Below are 26,958 nucleotides of genomic sequence, written 5' to 3'. Positions count from 1 at the left end.
AGACCATCATATCATCTGTAAAGAGTGATAGCTTGGTCTCCTCATTGCCTATTTTTAATACATTCAATTTCTATTTCATCTCTTATTGCTGCTGCTACTGTTTCAAGTGCAATGTTAAATAACAGAGGTGATAATGAACACCCATGTTTCACTCCTGATCTTATTCGTAAGTCTCCTAATTTATCCCCATTGCAGATGAAGCTTGTTGATTGTTTAAGATATATAGTGTTTAACTAGATCTAAACAATTAGAAAAACATAGATTGCTCATCAGTAGGAAGAGCTAACATAATAAAAATGACCATTCTACCCAAATTAATTTACCTATTTAGCACCACACCTATCAAACCACCAAAAATCTTTTTTACTGAATTAGGAACAACTGTAACAAAAGATCAAGAATATCAAGAGAAATAATGAAAAAAATGTGAAGGAAGGTGGCCTAGTAGTACCAGATATTAAATTATACTATAAAGCAGCAATCATCAAAACAATATGGTACTGGCTAAGAGACAGAAGGGAGAATCAGTGGAATAGACTTGGGGTAAGTGACGTCAACAAGACAGTATATGATAAACCCAAAGAGCCTAACTTTTCGGACATAAATCCACTATTTGACAAAAGACTGCTGGGAAATTTAGAAAACAATAAAGGAGAGATTAGGTTTAGATCATCAGCTCACACCCTACACTAATATAAATCCAGAATGGGTGAATGGTTTGAATATAAAGAGATAAACTATAAATAAGTTAAGTGAACACAGAATAGTATACTTGTCAGATCTCTGGGAAAAGAAAGCTTTTAAAACCAAGCAAGATTTAGAGAAAATTACAAATGTAAAATAAATGGTTTAGATTATATTAAACTAAAAAGCTTTTGTACAAACAAAAACAATGTAGCCAAAATTAGAAGGGAAACAACAAATTGGGAAAAAATCTGTATAATAAAAAACTCTGACAGGGGTCTAATTACTCAAATATACAAGTAGTTAAATCAATTGTGTAAAAAAATCAAGCTATTCCCCAATTGATAAATGGGCAAGAGACATGAATAGGCTATTTTCAGATAAAGAAATCAAAAGTGTCAATAAGCACATGAGAAAGTGTTCCAAATCTCTGATAATTAGAGAAATGCAAATCAAAACAACTCTGAGGTATCACCTCACACATATCCAATTGGCTAAAATGAAAGAAGGGGAGAGTAATGAATGTTGGAGGGGATGTGGTAAAATTGGGACATTAATGCATTGCTGGTGGAGTTGTGAACTGAACCAACCATTCTGACTGACAATTTGGAACTATGCTCAAAGGGCTATAAAAGAGTGCCTGCCCTTTGATCCAGCCATACCATTGTTGGGTTTGTACCCCAAAGAGATCATAAATAAACAGACTTGTACAAAAATATTCATAGCCTCGCTTTTTGTGATGGCAAAAAACTGGAAAAGGAGGGTATATACTTCAATTGGGGAATGGCTGAACAGATTGTGGTATATGCTGGTGATGGAATACTATTGTGTTCAAAGGAATAATAAACTGGAGAATTCCATGTGAACTTGAAAGACTTCCAGGAATTGATGCAGATCAAAAGGAGCAGAGCCAGAAGGATACTGTACACAGAGACTGATATACTATGGTAAAATCGAATGTAATGGACTTCTGTACCAACAACAGTGCAATGACACAAGACAGCTCTGAGGGATTTATGGAAAAGAACTCTACCCACATTCAGAGGAAAAACTGCAGGAGTGGAAACACAGAAGAAAAGCAGCTGCTTGAACACATGGGTTGAGACAGACATGATTGGGATTTTGATTCGAAACTACCACACCAATGCAATTATCAGCAATTTGGAAATAGGTCTTCATCAATGACACATGTTAAAACCAGTAGAAATGAGCATTGGCCAAGGGTGGGGGGAGGGTGAGGGGTGAAGGGGAAAGTGAGAGCATGAATCATGTAACCATCTTAACTTTTCTAAAAAATGAATATTAATAAATGTTAAAAAATACTGTAATAAATGAAAGTAAAATTATTAAATATAATATTAATTTTAAAAGATATATAGTGTTTATTATTTTTAGAAAAGGCCCTTCTATTCCTATACATTCTAGTGTTTTCAATAAAAATGGGTGTTGTATTTTTTCAAAGGCTTTTTCTTTATCTATTGAGATAATCATGTGATTTTTGTTGGTTTGCTTATTGATATGGTCAGTTATGAGGATGATTTTCCTAATGTTGAATCATCCTTACATTCCTGTTATAAATCCCACCTGATCATAATGAATGACCCTCGTGATCACTTGCTAATGTCTTTTTGCTAGTATTCTATTTAAGATTTTTGCATGTATGTTCATTAAGGAGATTAGTCTGTAGTTTTCCTTCTCTGTTTTTTATCTACCTGGCTTTGGGATGGATCAGTACCATATTTGTGTCATGAAAGGAATTTGATAGAACTTCTTCTTTGCTTATTATGTCAAATAATTTGTATAGTATCGGGATTAGTTGTTTTTTGAATATTTGATAGAATTCACTTGTGAATCAATCTCTTCCTGGGATTTTTTCTTAGAGATTTCTTTGATGGTTTGTTCGATTTTTTTTGTAATATTTTATTATTTAAGTATTCTATTTCTTCTGCTGTTAGTCTATGCATTTTATATTTTTGTACATATTCATCCATATCACCTGGATTGCTATATTTATTGCCATAGAACTCAGCAAAATAGTTTTAATGATTGCTTTAATTTCCTCTTCTTTAGAGATGAGGTCTCCCTTTTTTGTCTTTGATACTGGTAATTTGCTTTTCTTCTTTCCTTTTTTTTATTAGATTGACAGGTACTTTGTCAATTTTATTTGTTTTTTTTTTCAAAGTACCACCTTCTGGTCTCATTTATTAATTCAATACTTCCTTTACTTTAATTTTATTAATTTCTACTTTAATTTTTATAATCTCTAATTTAGTTTTTATATGGGGATTTTTAATATGTTCTTTTTCTAGTTTTTTGATTTGCATGCCCAATTCATTGATCTTTGTCCTCCCTAATTTGTTATTATATGCACTCAAGGATATAAATTTCACCCTGAGTACTGCTTTGGCTCCATCCCACATATTTTTGTAGGATATTTCATCATAATCATTCTCTTCTATGAAATTATTAATTGTTTCTATGATTTGTTCTTTAACTGATTTTGGAGAATCATATTTAATTTTCGATTAATTTTTGATTTGCCTATCCATGTACCCTTACTAATTATTACTTTTATTAGATTATGATCTAAAAAGGTTGCATTTATTATTTCTGCTCTTTTGCATTTTTTGCCATGTTTCTATGCCCTAATACATGGTCAGGCTTTGTGAATATACCATGTGCTGCTGAAGAGAAGGTGTATTTCTTTTTTGTCCCTATTTATTTTTCGCCATATATCTATTATCTCTCAATTTTCTAAGATTTCATTCATCTCTCTTACCACTTTCTTATTTATTTTTTGATTTAATTTATCTAGATCTGATAGGGAAAGGTTCAGGTTTCCTACTAGTGTAGTTTGTTATCTATATCCTCCTTGAGCTCTGCCATTTTCTCTTTTAGAAATTTGATGCTATACCATTTGGTGTATCCATTTTGCATACTGATATTTCTTCATTGTCTAAACTGCCTTTTGTCAGGCTGTAATTACCTTTCCTGTCTATTTTAATCAGATCTATTTGTACTTTGGCTTTGTCAGATTTCATGACTTCAATTCCTACCTTTTTTTTCAGCTGAAGTCCAATACATTTTTCTCTAGCCTTTTATTTTTGCCCTGTGTATGACTCCCTGCCTCAAGTGTGTTTCTTGTAGACAACATATGGTAGGATTTGGGGTTCTAATCCACCCTGCTATTTGCTTCCGTTTTATGGGCAAGTTCATCCCATTTACATTCAGAGTTATAATTATCAAATGTGTATTCCCCAACATTTTGATTCCCTCTCTTTGTCCTTCCCTTTCGAATTTTACTATTTCCTTCTACACCAGTGTTTTTATTTTAATTACTACCCTTAATCCCCTCCCTTATTTTACTTCCCTTTCTCCCCCTTCCCTTCTTATTCCCTCCATTATTTTTCTTTAGTGTCTTTTTAAACTACCCCCATATTCTCACTCTCTAGTATTTTTTCCCTCCCCAGAAGTTTATTTGTTACCCTTCTACTTCTCTATATAGGGCAAGAATCAATTCTCTGCCCCAGTGGATCTGATTATTCTTCCCTCTTTGAGTTAATTTATTTTTTCATCATTTATTTAGTTGTTTGTTTGTTTCTTTCTTTATTTATTTAATTTTTAAGCCCTTACCTTCCATCTTAGAGTTAATACTGTGTATTGGCTCCAAGGCAGAAGTGTGGCAAGTGTAGGCAATGGGGGTCAAGTTACTTGTCCAGGGTCACACAGCTGGCAAGTGTCTGAAGCCAGATTTGAACCTAGGACCTCCCATCTCTATGTCTGGCTTTCAATCCACTGAGCTACCCAGCTGCCCCCTTTTTGAGTTAACTTCAATGCACTTAAGAATTAAGTATTTCCTGTCTCCAACCTCTTATCCTTCCAGGGTATTGGTCTTCTCCCCTGCTCCCCTCATGCACTTCTTTATGGAATATAAATTTACTCCATTTTTATCTTTCCCATTCTCTTAATTTTATCCTCAGTTTTTACCTCTGGTTATATATATGTGTGTATATATACACACATATATATGTATATCTTGAGAATTCAACCTATACAGTTTCTCACTGTTCCCTCTAAGTGTACTTCTTCTACCTACACTGATGATAATAACAATTTTTAAGAGTTATCAATATCATCTTTTGTTATAGGTATAAAAATCATTTGAAATTATTAGGTCCCTTAAAAAAAAGGTTTTGTTTTTCGTTTTTGTTTTTGTTTTTCCCTCTCTTAATTACCTTTTTGTGATTCTCTTGAGTTCCATGTTTGGATATCAAAATTTCCATTTAAGTCTGTTTTTTTTCTTTATGAATGCTTGGAAGTCTTCAATTTTATAAAATGATCATACTTTTCCCCTTGAAAATATATTCAGTTTTGCTGGATAGTTGATTATTGTTTGTAGACCCAGTTCCCTTGCTTTCATGAAACATAATATCCCATGCCTTCTGGTCCTTCAATGTAGATGCAGTCAGATTCTGCGTTATCCTAACTCTATTTCCCTGGTATCTGAATGACTTCTTCTTAGCAGCTTGTAATATTTTTTTCCATGGTCTGGTAGTTTTTTAATTTGGCTATGATATTCCTGGGAGTTGTTAGTTGTAGATTAAATGTAGGAGGTAATCTGTGGATTCTTTCAGTCTCCAGTTTTCCCTCTTGTTCAAGAATGTTGGGGCAGTATTCTTAGATAATTTCCTGTAGGATGATGTCTAGGCTTTGTCTTTTCTCATCATGTTCTGGTAGACCAATAATTCTTAAATTGTTTCTCTGTGATCTGTTGTCCAAATCTGAGGTTCTGCCAATGAGTGTTTCATATTTTCCTCAAATCCTTCATTCTTATTATTTTGTTTTATATATTCTTGATGCCTTTTGAAGTCATTTGCTTCAAGTTTTTTAATTCTAATTTATAAAGACTGAATTTCATCCCTATCTTTTTGGTCATCCTTCTCCTTCAGGTCTGATTTTCATTGTAGGTCATCTTTCACCTTCTTTGCCTTGTTTTAAAGCTGCTCAGCTTTGGCTTTTAAGACACTATTTTCTTGTTTTAGTCACGTATTTCCTTTTTCAAATTGTGTTCATACTCTCTTAAGATTTTTTGAATTGTATTTTGAGTTCTTCCATAGCCTGTGTCTAATTTGCTGGAGTTTCTTTTTTTTGCAGGGAGTTCCTTGATCTTCTTCTGTATCATTTGCTTTTTGTTCACTTCCTGGAAAAAAGCCATTTATTGCCATTTCTTTTTTCTTTTTCTGTTGTTTACTCATATTTTTTCCTTCTTTCTCTCCTGTAATTGGCTGTAATCTTGTTCCTCTGATTTATTTGTTGGATCTTTGCGTTTGGGCTATTTTGTCCTGAATGGGCTCTTTCTCTGCTCTGCTGAATGATTATGTTAAGGATATGGTTTTAATGAGCTCTGATATAAGATCATCCCCAGCTGGCAACAGAAGTTTTTAGCTACTTTCTCTACAGTCTACGGGGTGTCATAGATGGATCATCATATTTATGTAATGGAATCATATGTACTGGTACTGCAGTTGTCACAGATTGAGACACTGTGGTATGGCTCATTACCTAGTAATCTTAGTGCTCAGGGTGCGGAATTGGTGGCATTGAAGCAAGCATGTCTTCTAGCTGAAGGTAAAAGTGTAAATATTTACATGGACTCTCGATATGCATTTTCTGTTTGCCATGCAACAGGAACAATCTGGAAAGACCAAAGTTTTATTACTGCATTGGGAAAACCGCTAGCTCATGCAGGAATAAAAACTGAGTTGTTGGAAACAATACAAAAGCCAAAACAGCTGACAGTAATTCATTGTTGGAGTCATACTCATGGTAGAGATTCCGTCTCTAAAGGAAATCACAGAGATGATATCACTGCAAAGTATGCAGCCCAGAATGCTCCAATTTATGTAATGAATTTAACATCTATTGATTCTAATGATCTAGAGAAACGTTATGTAGACACAGATATCCAGAAATGGAAGGATAAATTTGGAGCTAGGAAAGAAGATGGGATATGGATTACTGATACAGGAAGACCATTGTTACCAAAAGATTTGTATAACTATTTGTGTCAAGCCATCCACACAAAAGATTATTTTGGTACATAAGCTGTTGTACCATCAAGATTCCATCAAGATACAATGGGTTGCTCCTGGAATAAGTACTGTTGCAAATAAGATCTTTAATAGCTGTTCAGTCTGCCAAAAGTTCAATCAAAGCACATTCAGAAAAAAGGTTTGGGTGGTAGGCCTTTAGCATATTGTCCATTTGAGAGTTTACAGAATGATTATATCTGTATGCCTAAAGCTGGAAGATACAAGTATTGTCTTGTGATAGTTGATAGACTAACTAAATGGCCTGAAGCTTTTCCATCAAATACCAATACATCTAGTTTTGTGGTGAAAGTGTTACTCAAGGAAATTGTGCCGAGATTTTGTGTACCTTTAACCATAGATTCGGATAAGGGATCTCATTTCACTCAGTATATCCTTAGAAGAGTCTATGAGAATCTAGGAATAACACCTAAATATCATGTTCCTTATCACCCACAGAGTTCAGGTCAAGTGGAGCATATGAATAGGGAACTCAAGACTATGGTTGGGAAACTCTGGTGAAACTCATCTCAAATGTCCAGAGATTCTTCCTATAGCTTTGTTTTACCTATGTATGAGGCCAAGAGCAAATCTACATATATCATTGTATGAGATGCTCTTTGGACATGCTCCACTACAAGCAAAAACTTGTAAGGCTGTTTATTCATCACTCTTAGGAGGTAATTGCCAAACTGCTTCATATTTAAGTGCTTTACAGCAGAGGCTAAGAGAATTATAAGATATGGGAGTATTAATTCAATCTGGTCCATTGGATTATTCCCTTCATAATTTTCAACCAGGTGATATGGTCTATGTGAAAAATTTTGCCAAAACATTGGCAACAGAACAAAATTGGGTAGGTCCTTATACAGTTGTATTAGTTTCACGATCTTCTGTGAAAGTTTTAGGTAGAGATTTGTGCTATCATTGTTCTCATGTTAAATTAGCACATGGAATAGATAATGAAATTGTAGAGATTGTTAATAATGAAGAGGAGAAGTAGAAGAAGTAGAAGAGAAGAAGAAGAAGAAGAAGAAGAAGAAGAAGAAGAAGAAGAAGAAGAAGAAGAAGAAGAAGAAGAAGAAGAAGAAGAAGAAGAAGAAAAGGAAGAAGAAGATGATGATGATGATGATGATGATGATGATGATGATGATGATGATGATGATTCTGTAATTTGAGATCTTCAGTCAATTAGAGTCTGCAATCAGAAAGTTCAGTAAGGAGAGGACCTCTCAAGTGGAAGAGGACATTCGGAGGAAAGAGGAAATGGATGAAGAGCATTCAGGATACAGGATTTATGGGCTTTGTATGGAGACTGACGGACTTATGAATTGAAATGATAAAAACTTCATTTTCAAGGATTTTCTTAAAGGAGAGTATTAATCATGGACAATTTGGATTAAATGGTTTGGAAGTATTTTGGGTAATGTAAATAGTATCACTGCATACTCATATACATCCAACATTGCACATAAAACTATCAAGACCTTCGGTGGAGAAAAGGAGAAGAGGAAAACCGGAGAGAAGAGAAGATTTCCTAGACAAATGGAATATCATGAGGAGAAAGGAGATCTGCAGATCTGGAGTTTTGATAGGTATCATACATCCATCAGTAACATGTTGTAACATAATATAGCAAAGAAACAACATAACAAATCAGATACATATGACACAAACATGTTAGGATACATTGTGTTCCTTATGGAATTAAACAATGTATAAATACTAACAAAATTAGAATTAGCTATAGGATAAGTAAGTACTAACAAGAGATAGTTACTAACAAAGATTAGCTAGTTGTTTAGGTAGATGTAGCTAGACTAATGTACTAATACCATAGGGATAGTTTAGAATAGTTTAGTGAAATAGATATGGTATTAGATTAGGTTAGAGGATAAGATAAGATACTAATGTACATTACAGTGCAGATACAAAAAACCATAACAAAATTGCATTACATGAAGAACATATAACATTTTACAGATCACATATCACAAATAATGTAAATAGTTGTTTAAATAGTATGTGTATATTGTAAATTGTATTATAGTGTAAGTATTAAATATATGTAAAGGTTGTACATATGTATATTTGATATGTATATATTATGTGTACATATATGTATATCATACATGTATAAATTATGTATATATTGTGTGTATGTATCATATGTATATGTGTGTAAATATAAATTCTGTGAATACTTTGATATAATTGAGTTGCAAACATTCAAATGTAATTTACATAAGGGAGTTTGATGCTTTGTTGTCATTTTGATGTAAAGACTTATGCAATATTGTGTTAAAATGTATTTTCCAAAATGGTTTGTATTTATTAGTTGGTAGGATATTTCTGTATTAGAATAGGAGTTATGTTTGATTTTTGTTTTGAATTTTGTGTTGATATTTCATATTTGCTGTTGATTTTGTTAATTTTGTTGGAAATTTTGCATTGTTACTTGTTGCTTTATGCTTTGAACTATGTAACTGTTCAATGTATTTATCCCTTTACCTTTCCTTGTTGAAATCCTTAGTGTAGGGTAGCATAGGATAGTGTTAGATAGAATAGAGTTAGTGTATGTTGTTTGTTATTTTGGGTTAGAATTTTAGTTTAGTTTGTAGTGCACATATACCAAAATTTTGTTAATTTTGGCTTTGTGCAAAGGGGGGAACTGTTGTGAGGGTTATTTAGCAATTAATTTAGTATTAGTGTTGGACCTAGCAGGAAGGGCTGGAGAATTCCAAGATGGAATGAAGGAGCAGGAAGTGGAGCTTGGACTCTGAGAGAGACTCCATTAGTGGTTGGGGATATAACTGTTGCTAACCCTGGGAGATCTCAGAGTTAGGGGAAAACTGCATCCAGATTCCCTGGGATCCTGAGTGGTGGAGGCTTTCAGCAGTGGACAACAGACCTGCAGAACAGCACCAAGTGGGGAAGTGGTTTGTGATCTGGTGGACAGCATTGCAAACTCACTTTCCCTACCTGGGTACCTTGGATCATCTGTCCTAGTGGAGTTGGCTCTTGGCATCCTGTGACCATCCTTGGATTTACCGTGAGATCCCAACTGAAAGCCATCCTCAGGCCCTTTAGCTGAGCTGACCAAACCTGGCTGGAACCAGGTTTGGAGGAGCTTTCCCTGTGACTTCAGTACTGCTTCCTTTGGGCCCTGCCTGGCTTAGGTCAGTAGAATAGTGTAGTCAAGTCCTTCCCTTGACCCTGTGGTTTGCCTTTAGGTTGTAAGTATAGAATCCCTTATTCCCATCCTTCATTATTATTTCCCTCAATTAAACTGCTATAAACTTTTACTTTTATCCTGCTGTTTCCATAGACCCTAGCCTAGGAGGGCTGAGTGGCTGTTGGGCCAACTGCCATTCCTGTGACAGTTAACAGCTTGGCAGTAACCCTGGTCTCCCTATCCTGGTTGGTCCTGTCTCTCCTTCAACCCAGTGTGAACCCACAAACCATCTAGATTACATTTTAATAATAATAGTTAATATCCCTGGTGCCCTATCATTACAGGGGGAGGGGCTTTGTGGAAGGGTAATGAGGTCTGAAGTTTTGCCCCTTATAAGCCACCATCTTCCCAGAATTTGGTCTATTTATTTTGTTTTTCATAAAAGCCAACTCTTAGACTCATTTGTTCAATGGTTCCTACTTTTAATTTCATTAATTTTGTATTTTTTCAAAGGCTTCTTCTGAATCAATTGAGATAATTGTGTGATTTCTGTTAGTTTGGTAATTGATATGGTTTATTATGCTGATAGTTTCCCTAATTTTAAATAAATATTGAATTCCTTGTAGAACTTTCACATGATAATAGTGACTGATCTATGTGATATAGTAAGATAGTCTCCTTGGTAGTATTTTGTTTGAAACATTTCCACTTATATTCATTAAGGAAATTGGCCTATAATTTTATCTTTATGTTTTTTGCCATTTTGGGCTTAGGTAATAGTACCATATGCATGATCTCCTAGTTCTACTTATTTCACTCTACATCAGTTCAAGTATATTTTTCCATTTCTTTAGAAATCAAGCAGTTCATCATTCCTTATAGTATAATAGTATGCCATCACCATCATATACCACAATTTGTTCAGCCATTCCTCAAGTGAGGGACACCCCCTCATTTTCCAATTTTTTGTCACCACAAAAAGTCCATTTCTTTTCTGAAATGGAATTATTTAAGTATTCTATTTCTATTTCCATTTTTGTTAATCTAGGCAATTTTTACTTTTTTTTCTTTTCTACCTTTTCTTAGATCATCAAACTTACTGCCATGTAATCCATCAAAAGAGCTCCTTTGCTACTAAAAGCAATTCAATAATCCAGGAAAACACTAAGGGACTTATGAAAAAGAATGCTATCTATAGCTGGAGAAATAATTGTGGGAGTAGAAAATCTCCAGGGCCAAATTGGATTCACAAGTGAATTATAGCAAACATTTAAAGAACAAATTAATTACAATGCTATATAAACTTCTCTATTTTGCCAAGTATTTTTTCCCACTGAGATATTTTACATTTTCTTCTATTTCTTTTATTCTTTTGACTTTGATTATTTCTTGATTCTTCATGGAGTCATTAGCTTATACTTTCTCAATTCTAATTTTTAAATCATAAATTTCTTCAATGAGTTTTTTATCTCCCTTTTCCATTTTGTCAATTCTACTTTTTAGAAAGTTCTTTTCTTGGAGAATTTTTGTACCTCTTTTCCAGAAGGCCAATTGTGCCTTTTAAGTAATTTTCCTCTTCAGTGGATTTTTATGTTTCTTTTACCACTTGGTCTATCCTGTTTTTTTTTTAAGATTTTATTTTCTTTACTATTTTTTCTGCTTCCTTTACCATAGTTTTAACTCTTTTTCATGACTTTCTTGTATCACTCCAATTTTTTTCCCAATTTTTCTCCTACCTCACTTCTTTTGATTTTTAAGCTCCCTTTTGGGATCTTCTGTTAATTCTTTTGGGATTGAGAACATTTCATATTTTTCTTGGAGATTTTGGATGCAAGAGTATTCAGTTTTTTGTCTTCTGAGTTTGTATTTTGCTCTTTCTATGTTGAGGGTCTGATGTTGTTTTTCTTGTTTGCTCATTTCCTGTACTTTTTCTTGTAATTAAAAAATCTGTAAAAATTGGGCTCTGTACTTGTGGGATGGGGAAAATATTCCAAGTTTCAGGTGTAATTGACTTCAGAGTGAAGTCTACGGATCTATTACTTTTCAGTTGTTCTAATTTGTTATGGTGTAAATAGAATATGATTATGATTTATCTTGGTTTTGTAATTGGTATAGTCAATAATGTTAATAGTTTTCCTGAAATTGAACCATCTCTGCTTTTCTGGTATAAAACTTACCTGGTCAAAGTTTATGAAAGTTGTTATTATGACCCTGCTTTACTTTGAAAAATAACTCAAGTAAAATTTATAAAATATATTTATTTACAACATGTTATTTGAAGATCAAAGAAAGATGAGATGGAGGTTCTATTTTACTGTGAATATTACTCCAAGAGGGATGAATTTTCAAGAATGGAATTTTGAAGATAAAATTCTAGTACCTTTCTTATTTATTTCTTATTTACCCTGTAGATAGTTGGTATATATTTGATGCTTGTCTCCACCATAAAATTGTGAGGTCCATAAAAGCAAAAATTGTCTTTTGTCTTTTTTTAAATAGAACAGTATTTAACACATACTAGATTCTTAATAAATATTTACTGACTGTGACTATGATTTGAAGTTGAAATTATTTTCACAAAGAGTAAAAAAGGTAGTGAGTAGCATTCATCTGACCTCAGAGGCGAGAAGATCTGAATTCAAGTCCTTTCCCTGGATACATTATGCCTTGGTGAAGCTGAAAAAGTCTCTTAACATTTTTGTGCCTGAGGCACAACTCTTTAAAAGTCCAAATGACAAACAAGTTCCCTACCTGCATTTAAAAGAAGCTTCATCATCGATAAAGCTACAGGTTCACACACAGTTTGCATTGCATGTGTGTGTATACAACAGTTTATAAACACGCTTTATAGAACAAAAAGATTGTTGTCCCTCATAACAATGTGGTTGAACTGGCAATTTGCTTTCTGTAGACTTTGGTTTGCACCCTTCTCTTCCTTTGAAATGGATATGAACAGGGCTCTTATATGGCTTGAACTTATAACTTCAGACTTACTTTAATACTAGATTCAAGCAAATTGTACTAATCAACCATTCAATATTTCATATGTCTTGCTTTACTCAGAAATCTTACCTAAATGGCTATGTATCAAATATAATCTTGCTTATAAATGCATATTTTACTAGAAAACCTGTGGTGTGTCCTTTTGAAGTGACTGTTATTTGCTTTATGTTAGTATGTTACTGTGTTAAGGGTTTAAAACAGAAAATAGAACCTATATTTCTTTTAGGTATGTCATGAAAGGTGTTAGACCTAGATCGTTGTCACAGACATTGGCTGAAATGATTCAACTATTATGATCCCTGAAGTTTTATTATCAAATTAATTTAATAAAGAACCTTTGCAAAAGCAAAGGAATTGTGTTTCTTGCATGCCAAATATTATGAAGTGCATATGGAAGCTTCTAATTCTTAAGACATTTTCCTTATCTGCTTTCTAAATTCAATATGGAATAATACATCTCACAAGTAAATGATAGTGAAATATATAGAGGTATTAACAACATTCCACATATGAGTATGGGAGTGGCATCCTTTTTTTCATTTCCTAAAACACTTGAAGTTTTCTTTATTATTCTCTGTCAATTAAAATATGAAAGTAGTTTCCACCCTAAAATATCTACTAAATTCCTTTGATAGCTATAAGGACTATAAGGACTATATAGGAATTTCTACAGTTGACTAATCAAAAAAATCTACATTTTATTGTAAATAACCTAACAGTTTGGTATTTGTCTTTTCTATAGATGAAATGAATGATCCTCAAGGCACCCTTTCATACATCCTGATCAATCCTTCTCCTGATACAAGACTGGAGGTTAACGATGTTGTGTAAGTTGAGGCCATATGTCTGTGACAGTTAGAGAGTTTGTGTTTGATTTTTACCAAAGCACTTATTATGCTAAATGGCTTTATAAATTCTTATTTTTCTTTGAACATAAAAATGTTTTGAAAGCCTATGCCTGTTTATTTTATTTTTATTTTAATGGATTTTTATTTTTCCAGATTACATGACAAAGCAATTTAATATTCATTTTCTGATATTTTCTCTTGCTTTCTCTCACTCTTTCCCTCTCCCCAAGAAGGCAAGTATTATGGTATAGTTTGTACATATATTGTCACATAAAATATATTCCTTTGTTTGTCATGATGTGAAAGATACATATTGCTTACTCTATAGAAAAAATATGGAGGAAATAAAGTAAAGAATGGTATGTTTCAGGAAGAATTTATTGTTTTCCTTTTTATTTTGTCTTGTGAGCCAGTCTGGTAGGTATGAGGTAGTATCTCAGAGTTGCTTTAATTTATTTCTCTAATTGGAACATTTTTTCATATGATGAAAGATAGCTTTAATTTCTTCATTTTAAAATTGTCTATTCATATTCTTTAACCATTTGACAATTCTCAAATGTTTTGTATTGTATACATTTGACTCACTCCTCTCTATATATGAGAAATAAATGAGAAAAAACCTTTGCCAGAACTTGCTATAAAGATTTTTCCTACTTTATCTTTTGCTTTTTAATTTTGGTTTCATTGCTTCTGTTTCTTGCAGAAACTTTTAAAATTTATTATAGTCAACATAATCTACTTTATATCTCTTAATGTTCTCTATGCCTTGTTTTGATGTAAATCCTTCACTTATCTATAGATCTGACAAGTAAACTACTTTGTGCTCCCCTAATTTGTTTGTACAACCATCTTTTATTTTTATTAAGTAAGATAGATTTCTATATCAGAATGTGTTCCAATTCCAATAAAAGTAAGGTTCAATCATTGCCCACTACCCTTTCATTTTTACTTTCATCGTATTGATTCTTACAAGACTCTTCATATGAAATAGTTTACCCCTAGCTTTCTCTCCTTTTCTCTTTCCACAGTAAAAGACTCTTTCTTATCCCTTGATTAACAAAAACTATCTTATAATATTTAAATTACTCCCTGATCTCTGACTATATATGCTCTTAATCATTGGACTAATATAAGAAAAAAATTTAAATATCTTCAGTACTTTTGCATCATAAATACTTTAGGTACCTTAGGTACCTCAAATATCAAAGATATCTTAAGTATCTTAGTTATCACCTTCTTACTAGTAATGTGATCAATTTAACTCCATTGTTTCCCTTAATTACTTTTTGGCATATTAAATACTTCAGTTATCTTTCATATAATAGAAATGCTAAGTATCCTAGTTACCATTTTCCCTTGTATGGATGTGATTAGTTTAAATCCAGTGATTCCCTTGAGTTTTTTTTTTCTCTTTATATTTTTGTGCTTCTTTCAAGTGTCAACTTTGATCATAGAATTTTCTTTTTAGCTGTTGTCACTTCATCACAAGTGCCATGAATTCCATAATTTTATTAAATGCTCTTTCTTCCCCTCAATATTATGTTTGATTTCACTGAGTAGGTAATTTTTAATTGTAGTTCTAGATTCTTTGTTTCAAGGAATATCATGTCCCATGCCTTCTGATCCTTTAAAATAGAAGACGCTCAGTCCTATATAATCCTGCTTATTTTTCCACAATATTTCAATTGTTCTTTTTCTTGCTGCTTAGGTAATTTTCTCTTTGAATTGAGAATTATGGCTATATATTTGGCTATAATTTTATGGCTATATATATTGAATATAATAGCACTGGGATTTTAAAATTTGATATGTCTTTCAGGAGGTTATCAATGGATTCTTTTAATTTATATTTTCTCCCCCTTTTCAAAAATATCAGGGCAGTTTTTCCTGTAGATTTCTTTTAACATGGTGTCCAGATTCTTTTTTTGATCATGACTTTCAAGCAATCCAATTATTCTTTGATGATATTTCCTAGATCTATTTTCCAGTTAAATTATTTTTTCATTGAGAAATTTCAAATATCTTTCCATTTTTTTCATTCTTTTAAATTGTTTTTTTTTCCTGCTCTCTCATGAAGTCATTACAGGTTCCATTTCTCCAATTCTAATTTTTGGGAAGCCATTTTATTCTTTGAGGCTTGTACTTCTTTCTTAGGGAATTTGTTTCTTTTCCTGCTTGAGATATGGTATCTCAGGGATTTTAAGGGAATTGTTTTCTTTAGTAAGTTTTTGTTCTTAGCTCTTCATTTTTTTCAATCATTTTCTTTTCTAATTTTTTCTAAGTTTCTTGTTTTTTGCTTTCCTAGACTTTTTTCGAAGCTCTTCTATGGGTTCATTTTGGGCTTGACATCCTTTCATATTTTTTGATGCTTCACATGTTTTCATTTTTTATTGCTATTTTCTTCTAACCTTGTATTTTGGTCATATATTTTGTTGAGATATTTTTCTAGTGTCATGTTTTTTTTCTGTCTTTTGTTATCCCAGGGGCTATTTTCCCTTTAACCTTGTCTACATGCTGAAGCTTAGTCAACCAGTGAGGTGAAGGGAGTACTACCACCCTAGGCTTCTACTGTGCCTGAGATGGGCTTATTTTCTCAGTGTCAGATTGAGTTCTCTTCAGAGGCAGCTTGGTTGGCCAGCTGTGTAGACAGGTTTTCAGCTCTTCAGTTCAACTGGCTTGAGTTGTATCTTTCCCAAACCCACCAAGGCTGGACTTTTTTGGAGTTGAGTTCCTCCTATTGATGCTTGTTATATATAGTGAGTGCACAGCTTCTGTTCTGGCTGGACTATGCAGGGCTGCTTTTCCTTCCATTAAGCAATGTTCTTTATTGCATTGGGTTCTATTCTTACCCTGCTGAGGCTAGTTATAGCTGGATGTTCCCTTTCACCTGCTGCTAGTGCTATATATTGTATCTTAGTTCCACTAAGGCTTGTTCAGTGTTCCTTCCTTGTACTCTGGTGAGGGAGATTTCCTTGTTCTCTCTCAACATTGTTCTGTAATAAATTACTGCTTTTCTTCTCCTTCTTTTGCTTCTGCCACCCCAATATTCATTTTGAGTCAATTTTGTTCTTCTGTAGTAATTCATTTTGTAGTTGACAGACTGTATTTTTTTGTTTTTTGTTTGTTTTTACTTCACCATCTTGGACTGATCTGCTTCTACCCCAGCCACTGCCAACTGCCACTATGGTGGCTACCATTGCAACTCATACCTGTTTATTTTTAATTCAGTAAGTATTATTGTGTGTCTGCTATGGATCCAGATTCCATACTAGGTCAAATATAAAGGAAGCAAATTAAGTATAATTTTTAAATCTAGGAGACACAATTTATTTAAGATTTAGTTTACTATGGAAAAATAAACTCTCACCTTAGATTTAAAATACCTGGGTTTTGTGGCTTGGGAGTGAAGTGATCATGGGCAAGTGACAGTCTTTTAGAAGCTCAGCCATTTTAGCTATAAAATTGGAATGGTATCTGTACTTTCTAACCCAAAGAATTCTTTGAAGATTAAATAAATAAATGCATATAAAGTACTGTATAAATACAAGGAAATATGTATTTTATTTGATGAGAGAAAACAAAATATATAAAATGATTATAAAATTACATTTTAAAATATTCTATACCTTCTTGATTTTATTCACATCATTTAACTTGTACATAGGTATGTATATTACAAAGTTAAGTTGAATAAAATGTTGGAGAAATGGTGGAATGGGAAGGGTGATGTATCCTAAGCAAGTCTTAGAAGAAAATTTGAGGAGTCAGAGAAAACTTTTTAGAAGACAAGAATAGATTTCAAGGAGAAAGAAGTGATATATTATCTGAGTCTTTAAAGGATAGGAAGGTATTAAATGAAAGATAGGAGTAGAAGGTTTGGCCTTAGCAAAAGGTAGATCATATCTTCAGAAGATAAAATAAAATAAATAAAAGAAGAGCATTCTTTAAAGTTATTTCAAAGTGTGGCCTACATTATGCCAGCTATTTTCTTAAACAAATAAGAGGTAAAATCCTTACCTGAAAAAGAGTTGTTATTTGAAAGCCAAGGATGGAAAAGGAAAAAGCATTAAGAACCTACTATGTGCTAGGTACTATGCTAAGCACTTTACAAATAATATAACATTTGATCCTCACAAAAATGCTAGAAGGGCTTTTGTTGTCTCCTTTTACAAATGAGAAAACTGAAGCTGATACAGGTTAAGCGACTTGCCCAGGGTCACAAAGCTAGTACATGTCTGACTTTAAAATTGAAGCAGTGTTCATAAGTCCAGACCCAGTATTTTATCCACAGTGCCAGCTAGCCAAAACCCTAGGAACAACTGCTATGGATTGTGTGCTACAGGGTCAATGTAAAAAGAATACAAAAAAATATTGACAAGTAGTAGTGTGGGGCTCATTTGAGTGTAGATAACATAAATTTGTACGTCAACTAATTTTTTTAATAGTTTCTATCAATATTCAGAAACATTTAGATAGGCAAGAAGAAGATAGAAAACGAGAACCTCAGATTTTGTGTTTTGCAAAGATGTAGAAGACTTGATAGTATGAAATATCATATACATACCTGAATTGGTTAACAGTAGGATTAAAACTTTGAAGGGAGAAAAGTGAAGTTAAAGTAGGAATGATACACTGAGGAATATGGTAATTGTGAATAATGGGTTTAGAAGGAGTGAGGCAGGAGAGATGAAAGGCATTAATTCATATTTCAAGAGAATGAAAAATGACTCCTCATTCAACAAAGAAAGAATATGAAAGTGCTGGGAAAGAAAATCTTTTAATAATGTAAAGGTAATGACTTTCATCATACTTTAACAGAGAAGAGATTACTACTTCATTGACAAGAAAGCCATGGTCAAATAAGGGGTTTGGGAATAGTATTTTACTAATTTATTAGAATAAATATTGAAGTTAAATCAAACTAAATGAAGAAATTTTAAAAATGATCTAGACAAGTGATGGGCAAACTATGTCCTGAGGGCCAGACACGGCCCCCTAAAATGTTCTATCCGGCTGTGGCACATTATTCCTAATCAGATGAATACAATGAGTAGGATACAATACAATGAAACTTCGAAAGAGTTGCCTTAGTAACAGACTGACAGAGGAGCATTTCCTTTTCTTTGGCCCCCTCTTGAAAAAGTTTGCCCATCACTTCCCTAGACTATCAGAATTCCTAAGGAATTTTAACATATATATATATACATATATATGTATATATATGTGTGTATATATATATATATATATATGAAAGGAAAAGACTAAAAGGAACTAGAAATCAATTTATATAGCAAACACTTGATCATGTTGCCAACTGGAGAGATACAGCATCCAAAGATAACACAGAGTTGAAGTATTAACACATTAGTAAAATCTTATTCAGTAAAATAGTGAAAAATTATGAACAGTTGCATCTCAGCAAACAGCAAGAAGTTGTGATAGAAAAAGCACACATGCACACACATTTAGATAAAGGTTTAACAATGAACACAATTCAATAATGTTGTCATTCTTACATTCTACAATGAATTTTAAGAATTAGATGAAAAATGAAATAATTCAATAATCATTTTAAGATAATATTTTATTGTCCTTCATTGGCANATATATATATACATATATATGTATATATATATATATATATATATATATATATATATGAAAGGAAAAGACTAAAAGGAACTAGAAATCAATTTATATAGCAAACACTTGATCATGTTGCCAACTGGAGAGATACAGCATCCAAAGATAACACAGAGTTGAAGTATTAACACATTAGTAAAATCTTATTCAGTAAAATAGTGAAAAATTATGAACAGTTGCATCTCAGCAAACAGCAAGAAGTTGTGATAGAAAAAGCACACATGCACACACATTTAGATAAAGGTTTAACAATGAACACAATTCAATAATGTTGTCATGCTTACATTCTACAATGAATTTTAAGAATTAGATGAAAAATGAAATAATTCAATAATCATTTTAAGATAATATTTTATTGTCCTTCATTGGCAGGGGATCTACAATATTTGTAGTTGGTTGCTACATCATATTATGTCAATTATATCAAATAAAATAAAAATGGAGTCTGAATTTGGAATAGAACAGGTGGAGCTATCTAATCCCTTGTAGGGTGATTGTCTTTTTGAGTCTCAAGGTTTCTGAAAGAGAGGGGAAATAAAGATTGAAAATTGTTAAATTAAGCTGATAATTTCCAAAAAATACAAAAAAGAGTTTACTAATGTTATCCTCTATTCTTCCTCTTCCATTTTTTCAAAGCATACGTGTGTGTGTGTGTGTGTGTGTGTGTGTGTGTGAATAATTTACACATACATTGAGAACTTCCTTCATAGTGTTAAAGGAGGGAACAGGGGGGTTCTACATATATATTCTAAAGAAGAATACATTGTTATTGTCACATAAGTGATTGAAAGTTTCAGTGAATACAAGATTGCAATAAACTTATTATTTGCCATGTATTAAAAAAGCATTTGATATGAGAAAACAAGATACTACCTGAAATATTCTCTTCTGACCAGGTGTCTCTCATTCAAACTTATAAATAATACAATATTTTTGAATACATTTAATGTAATTATTCATTGAATTTCTGATTACTAATATCAATTAAGGCATAACATTTGGAGACTTGATCAACAAAGGTGTTTACAAAGTTCTAGAAGACTTCAAGCACAGATTACAAAGTAGCATTCCTTCTAGATAGTGAGGTCTTCCAGGTACTGCCCTTTATAAAGCCTGGAAGAGAGCCCCATAATATAGAGCCCCATAAATGAAATCCATTATCACTCAAAAAATTTGGCTTAACTATCCACAGTAGGAAAATCAAGTAGGTGAGGATTGCTTATTGTCCAGGTGGTCATATGTCATTAGAAATACTACCCCTAGAGTCATTCCATCAGTGTATCAATCTATGAAAGCCAGTCTTGATAGAAAATGAACTGTTTCAGAATTGAACAGGAAGAGGAGACATAGAGGGATTGCCTTTTGGAAATTACATAATCCTTTATTAACCCTGAGATTTTCATAAAAGAAGACTCAACACTGTTCTTTCAGTGGTGCTATGTGACAGACATGAAGTCATAGAATGCAAGACCAAAAAAGTAAAATTTAGTAATCAAGAAGGCATTATAAATGTCTGTGGTTTCTTGAGCAGGATGTAAAACATTATGAATTAAGAATTTTGAAATAGAGGCAGCATCAAGAATGCCATCAGGTGCATATATGACTTAAAAAAGTTACAAAGCAAGTGAGAGAGAAAACCAATTGAAAACCTGATCCTCTGCTGGACTACTATGTTGAAATATTGAGAGAAAGGCTGTAGCACCATGAATAGAAAATTTATAGTAAGATCTGACTAGATAAGGAGGCATCAAGAAGTTAGAGTCTCTGCTGTTAATGGAAATAATCATAATAATTAATCATGAGGAATTTATTAAGTATATACCATGTGCCAGGTACTGGGGCAGCCTTAGATGAAAAAGGCTCTGCCCTCAAGAAGCTTATATTTCAAAGGGTAAGACATCATATGCAAATATAAGTATCACAAAATATAAATACAAGAAAATTTCAAGAAAGGACTAACAACTGGGAGATATGGGTGGAAAGTGGAGATAAATCCCCATATAGGAAGTAAATGAAAGAAAAAAGGACATACATTTACTAAGATGGGGATGTGAGGATGGAGTACTTTCTAATCATATTTCAACAACTGATTATACAGTTATAGAACTGTCAGTTTTGAGGAATAGCAAGGACAAGTTGACTGTACCAAACAATGTGTGATGACAAGTAATGCATAAATAGATTTTAAAGTTGGATTGGAGACAATTAAGATAAAAATTCCAACAATATAATGAAGAATAATTTGTTAGTGAGGAAATTAAAGTATTGGACTTAGGCTACTCCTGCCAGGTATTTAGAACAGAGCAAGAGAAAAAATATAGTAAATTATCTTGAAGAGATTTTTTTTTATTTTTAAGGATAAAGAAGGAATGATATCTCTAGAGGTAGTGGTGAAGTAGTCATTAGATATTCTTGAAGATTAAAGGTAAAAGAGAAAGATGATGGGGGTACAGCTATCCATGTAGGGAGAGGAAAGGGTGGGAAGAAAGCTCCGAGGAGAGGTTAACTTTTGCAAAGAAAAAGGATTTTTCATTCTCTTAACCTGGAGCAAGAAAAAAAGGATGACTGGAGTTGTGTAGATATTTTGAAATGGGTTAGAGGAGAATTCAATATAAAATGCTAGTTATTATTATAACCAGCTATGATAATTACTGAGTATGGAAGCTTTGAGCTTAAGTAAAATTGCTCTTAACATTACACTGTTTTTATTCAAAGTTTGTCACTAGAGACACTTATAAAAATATATAATAGTTACAAAGATTCTAAATTATAAGATTATGTGATAAACTGCTCAGAAATATCTTTCCAACCTTGCCTTTCCTGGATCTCTCAACAAGCCTCAAATTGCCATTTAAATATTAAATAGAAATCAATCCTTCTATGATAAACTTTTGAATATCTTTTCTTTTTTCTCTCTCTTACTTTGTTGAAGGCTTGTATCTGTATCAAAATTTCCCAGTTACCTAGGCTTGAAATTTTCATGATTTTTTCTTCTTTCCCTTGCTATCTGATATTATTTCCGGTAGCATGGACTTGTTATTCTTGGTAAAGGGAAATTTTGATTGCTAAGCTATTATTTCCAGTATTCTATCCACTGAGCAATCTAGCTTATAGAAAATTTTCACTTTTATCAATTCTGTAGGTAATTAATATTTTGTTTCATTTCTTTTCTTTTGAAATCCATATTCATATTATATTTTCAATTATGTTACAGCGTGTATTGGATTCCAAGAAGATTATATCAGGAATTCATATATCTTAATAAACCTTAATCTGTACTATTTGTTTTCCTCATTAAGAATGTTAATAATTAAAATCATGAGGCATTGTACATCACTTAAAAATTCAAGGGGATCTGAAATTGTTATCTGCTTTTAAAAATTAACAAAGCCCTATAACGGTGTTTTGGTTAGCATAATTTCTTCTGGTTTTTCATATTGGGAGACCTGTGATAAACTAATTTCTTTGGTTTTTTTGTTGTTAAAATCAACTATCCTTATATTTCATGTTTTTAAATCAGCTTTCTGTTTTATGGATACATAAATTATCAATGGAATGTTAATCTATAGGGTTAAGAGCATTATACAAGTTTTATATCTGTTCTATAGTTTCCCTAAAACCTATTTGTAGTAACTCTATGCTCCCTTGTTGTGAGGAATTTTACTAAATTATTATTTAGGAGACCTAGCAAGAAGGGCTGGAGAATTCTAAATGGAAAGGGGAAGCAAGAAGTGTAGACTCTCTTTCTAGGATGGACTCAATTGTGGTTGGGACAAATTGTAACTGACAGTGGGAGACCTCAGAGGAAGTGGAGTTTGTACTCTGATTCCCTGGGATCCTGAAGGAAGACTGTTATCCATTTGTGGGATATTTTTGGTAGAGACTATTAATCCCAACCTGAGTTGCAGGTTAACTTGGGCTGGGTTAGCTCCCAGATCTACCCACCCGAAGGAGTACAGATAGTGGTCCTGGAGGAGCTGCAACATCACTGGGGTGTGTCAGGACTGCTGTGAGGATACCCACTTCAGTCCTATTCTTTGGGCCCTATCTTGCTTTAGGTTTAATTCAGTGTAGATAAGTCCCTCCCCTGACCCTGTGATTTGCCCACAGTCTGGAAGTATAGAAACGCCTATTCCCATCCTTTACACCATAGTTCCCTTAATTAAATTTGTTACAAACTCTCTTGTCATTTGCTTGCTGCTTTTCACAGACTCCTTGTATAGGTGGGGCAGGGTGACAGTTAGGCCTAACTCTGTCATAGGTCATTTCCCCTCACAGGTTGATCCAGTTTCCCTAACTCTTTAAGTCCCCACCTATTGTCCATTCCTTTCTCCTACTCACCCTTCTGAACCCACATATAATATTTAAGTTAACTCCCCTATCTGGTGTTGACAATGACATTGAAAATTATTGTTTTACTTTCTCTTTCAATTTACAACTCCATGTAAATGTTCTACTTAATCTCATTTTTTTTCTTTTTCCCAAACCTTCCATGTAGGTTCTTGTCACTGAGGTTTTTCTCAAACTATCCACTCATTGCATGGCACATGGTAGGAGCTTACAAAATGCTTGTTGACTCAACTATTGGAACAGTAGATAAAGGGCTGGGTGTGTCTGGAGTTCAAGTGTAGTTTCAGATATTATGTGACTGGTCAAGTTACTTAACCTCTTTCTACCTGTTTCCTCAGTAATCAATATTAAAGAAGGCATAATAAAAACACCTACCTCACAGGATTATTAAATGAGATAGTATTTATAAAAAATGCTTAACATAATTCCTGGTATATTGTAGATGCTATATAAATGCTTATTCCCATTCTTCCTCTGCTTAAAATCCAAGTACAAAGCTAGAAGCAGTCCTAGAGATAAGCACCTTAAAGATAATCTTGTTGGGGACAGCTGAGTAGCTCAGTGGAGTGAGAGTCAGGCCTAGAGACTGGAGGTCCTGGGTTCAAACCAGGCCTCAGCCACTTCCCAGCTGTGTGACCCTGGGCAGGTCACTTGTCCATTGCCCACCCTTACCACTCTTCCACCTATGAGACAATGTACTGAAGTTAAGGGTTTAAAAAAAAAAGATAATCTTGTCTTTTAAATAGAGGACAGAACTTTGCTGAAGACTATAGAAAGGCACTATCAGATTGGATTGAAGACCTTGATTATAACCCTATCTCAGTGGTCTTTCTGTGCCATACTCTCTACTGTCCACTCCCTCTCTTCTACTTTGAACTTATGATGTATGAAATGATTTTTATCATGTTTGTTTAAGATATTATAAAGGATACAATAAAAATGAATGTAACCTTTTCTGTATTCTATATCCACAAACAAAGAGTGGTTTATTCTTTCTCTCTCTGATTCATCTTTTCTCTTAGGGCAAAGAGAATTCAAACATTTAAACATGTAAAACAACAACAATAACAAAATAGCAATAATCAAACATTTTTGTTCATTTCAAACTAATTATTGACCTTCAGTAAAAACAATCAATCTTGCTTAGTAATTTTACATTCAAATCTCTTATCATAAGAACATAAGGGAAATTGTTTGTTCGTTTTCCTTCACCTTTCATCTGATATTAATCATTGACAGGATAACGTGTACACCATCCTTGTAGTTCTGCTTTTGTCACTTTACATTATTTCCTGGAGATCTTTAGATATTTCCTCATATTTGTTTTTTAAATATTATTATAGAATTCAATCATATTGAATATGCTCCCCTTCATTTTGCCATTTTTACCACTTACTACCTTTATCATTTACCATTTTATTATTGTGTATTTAGGTTATTTCTGCCTTTAAAAATACATGATGTTGCTTTGAAAAAATATTAACGGCTAGCAATTGATAATTCATTTCAGATTTTGTTTGCAGCATTGGAAGATAAGGAACAAATTGGATAATTAGCTGATTACTCTCCAAAAATATTCTAGAAGTTTGCAACTCCACCAGAAATGAATGAGTATACCTGACACTGCCTTTTACCTTTTCTTGTATATGGCACCTATCTCCATTCCTTGCACCTTCAAATAGTATCCTCAAAAATGAAAGTTTGTTGATGAAGACTGAAATTTGACATTAGAAAGTGAATATTTGTTGAATGTCAATTTTAGTATTTGTGATTGATGTAAATATTAGTAGACAGAAAATTTTTTCCCTATTTATCTCCTGGTAGAATACATTTTGTAGGAATTAGTGTTGTATAATGGAGAGCTCACTATTTTTGGAGTTAGAAAGACCAGAGTTCAAATCCTGATCCAGACACTTAATGGGCAAGTTACATGTCATATCTGAATACCAATTTCCTCATTTGTAAAGGGAAATGAAAAATTTACCTACTTGAGATTCTTATAAAATGTATACAAAGTTCTTTGTGTGACATCAATATGTAATATATAAATATGAGCTATTACAAATTTTTACTATAGAGGTTCATAGTTCCTTTGAATTTATGGTCAGTGACCATGACCTGAATGTGGTATACTACTTTGTTCTTTTTTGTTGTCAAGTGAGATATTAATATGGCTTATTGCTAACATTTCATGTATCATTTCATAGAATCATATGATTTTGAGTTTTGATATCACCTCTTCCAAACCACCCATTTCATATCTTAAGAAACTGAGACTCAAAAAAAGGGAAAAGAATATTTACCAGGGCCACAGAGTTAATTATTGGCCAGACAAAGGCAAGAGCCTAGACACCGTTGATAGAAATTAAAATAGAATACATCTTAATACCCAGAATTTTGGAAATTATAAAATGATAAAATCAATGTAATTAAAAGATTTCCTTGTTTTATTTCTCACTTTTCCTGGATAGAATATTAACAGTTGTAGAGATTTGTTAATACTGTCCTTGTCATCTACTGAGACATCTACATGGTAAATCTTTGAACTATATTTAATTCTTCTGCAGTTCCATAGATATAGATATTTGAACATCCTAAAAATTAAACTAATATCATGTTTAAAATGGAACTCAGGAAAGACTATTTAATTAGTTTTGATGTTACTGCATTTAACTGATCCTAAGTATATTAATATGTATTCTTTTCCAGATATTTAATTCGACCAGATCCCTTGGCATACCTTCCAAATAATGCACCTAGCCGAAAAAATAGCATCTGTAATACCACTGGACCTGACACCCGAGAAGAAACACAGCTTTGATACAACTTGATAATAATAATAATAAACAACTATTTTTCTACAGAACACCTTGATTCCATCAATACAACTTCTACAGAAAGAAAATGCTGCCAGCCTGAAATAAATAGGATAGAAAATAATTTATCCTATTCTATTAACAAAACCCACTTTGAATCTTTAATTATTTTGAAAGCTATATTCTGGTTTCCATTTTCCCCAATGGATATTTGAAAGGCATTAGTGAAATGACTCTGAAAAGCAAGAATGAGACTCAAGAACAAATATGAACTGTATCAGTGCTTCATATTGATCCTGACAAATACAAGAACATTTTTAAAAAATCAAAATTTAATGGAAGCAAAGAAA

At 32.9% G+C, this 26,958-nt stretch overlaps 1 protein-coding gene across 1 annotated transcript in view; it reads left to right on the top strand.

The window, feature by feature from the left end:
- KCNT2 (potassium sodium-activated channel subfamily T member 2) overlaps nt 1–26,692 on the top strand; it is a 549,106-nt gene extending 522,414 nt beyond the window's left edge. Inside the window, exons 27-28 of the mRNA XM_044674907.1 lie at nt 13,694–13,778; nt 26,502–26,692. Of these exons, the coding sequence (XP_044530842.1) occupies nt 13,694–13,778; nt 26,502–26,613 (197 nt within the window). The 3' untranslated portion in view covers nt 26,614–26,692. The remainder of the gene's footprint in view (nt 1–13,693; nt 13,779–26,501) is intronic.
- The last annotated feature ends 266 nt before the right edge of the window (nt 26,693–26,958 follow it).

This window comes from Gracilinanus agilis, chromosome 4 (assembly GCF_016433145.1).
Source record: "Gracilinanus agilis isolate LMUSP501 chromosome 4, AgileGrace, whole genome shotgun sequence".
NCBI classification, from domain to species: Eukaryota; Metazoa; Chordata; class Mammalia; order Didelphimorphia; family Didelphidae; genus Gracilinanus; species Gracilinanus agilis.
Note: the sequence above shows the minus strand (reverse complement) of the source record. Positions and strands in the feature narration are given on the sequence as shown.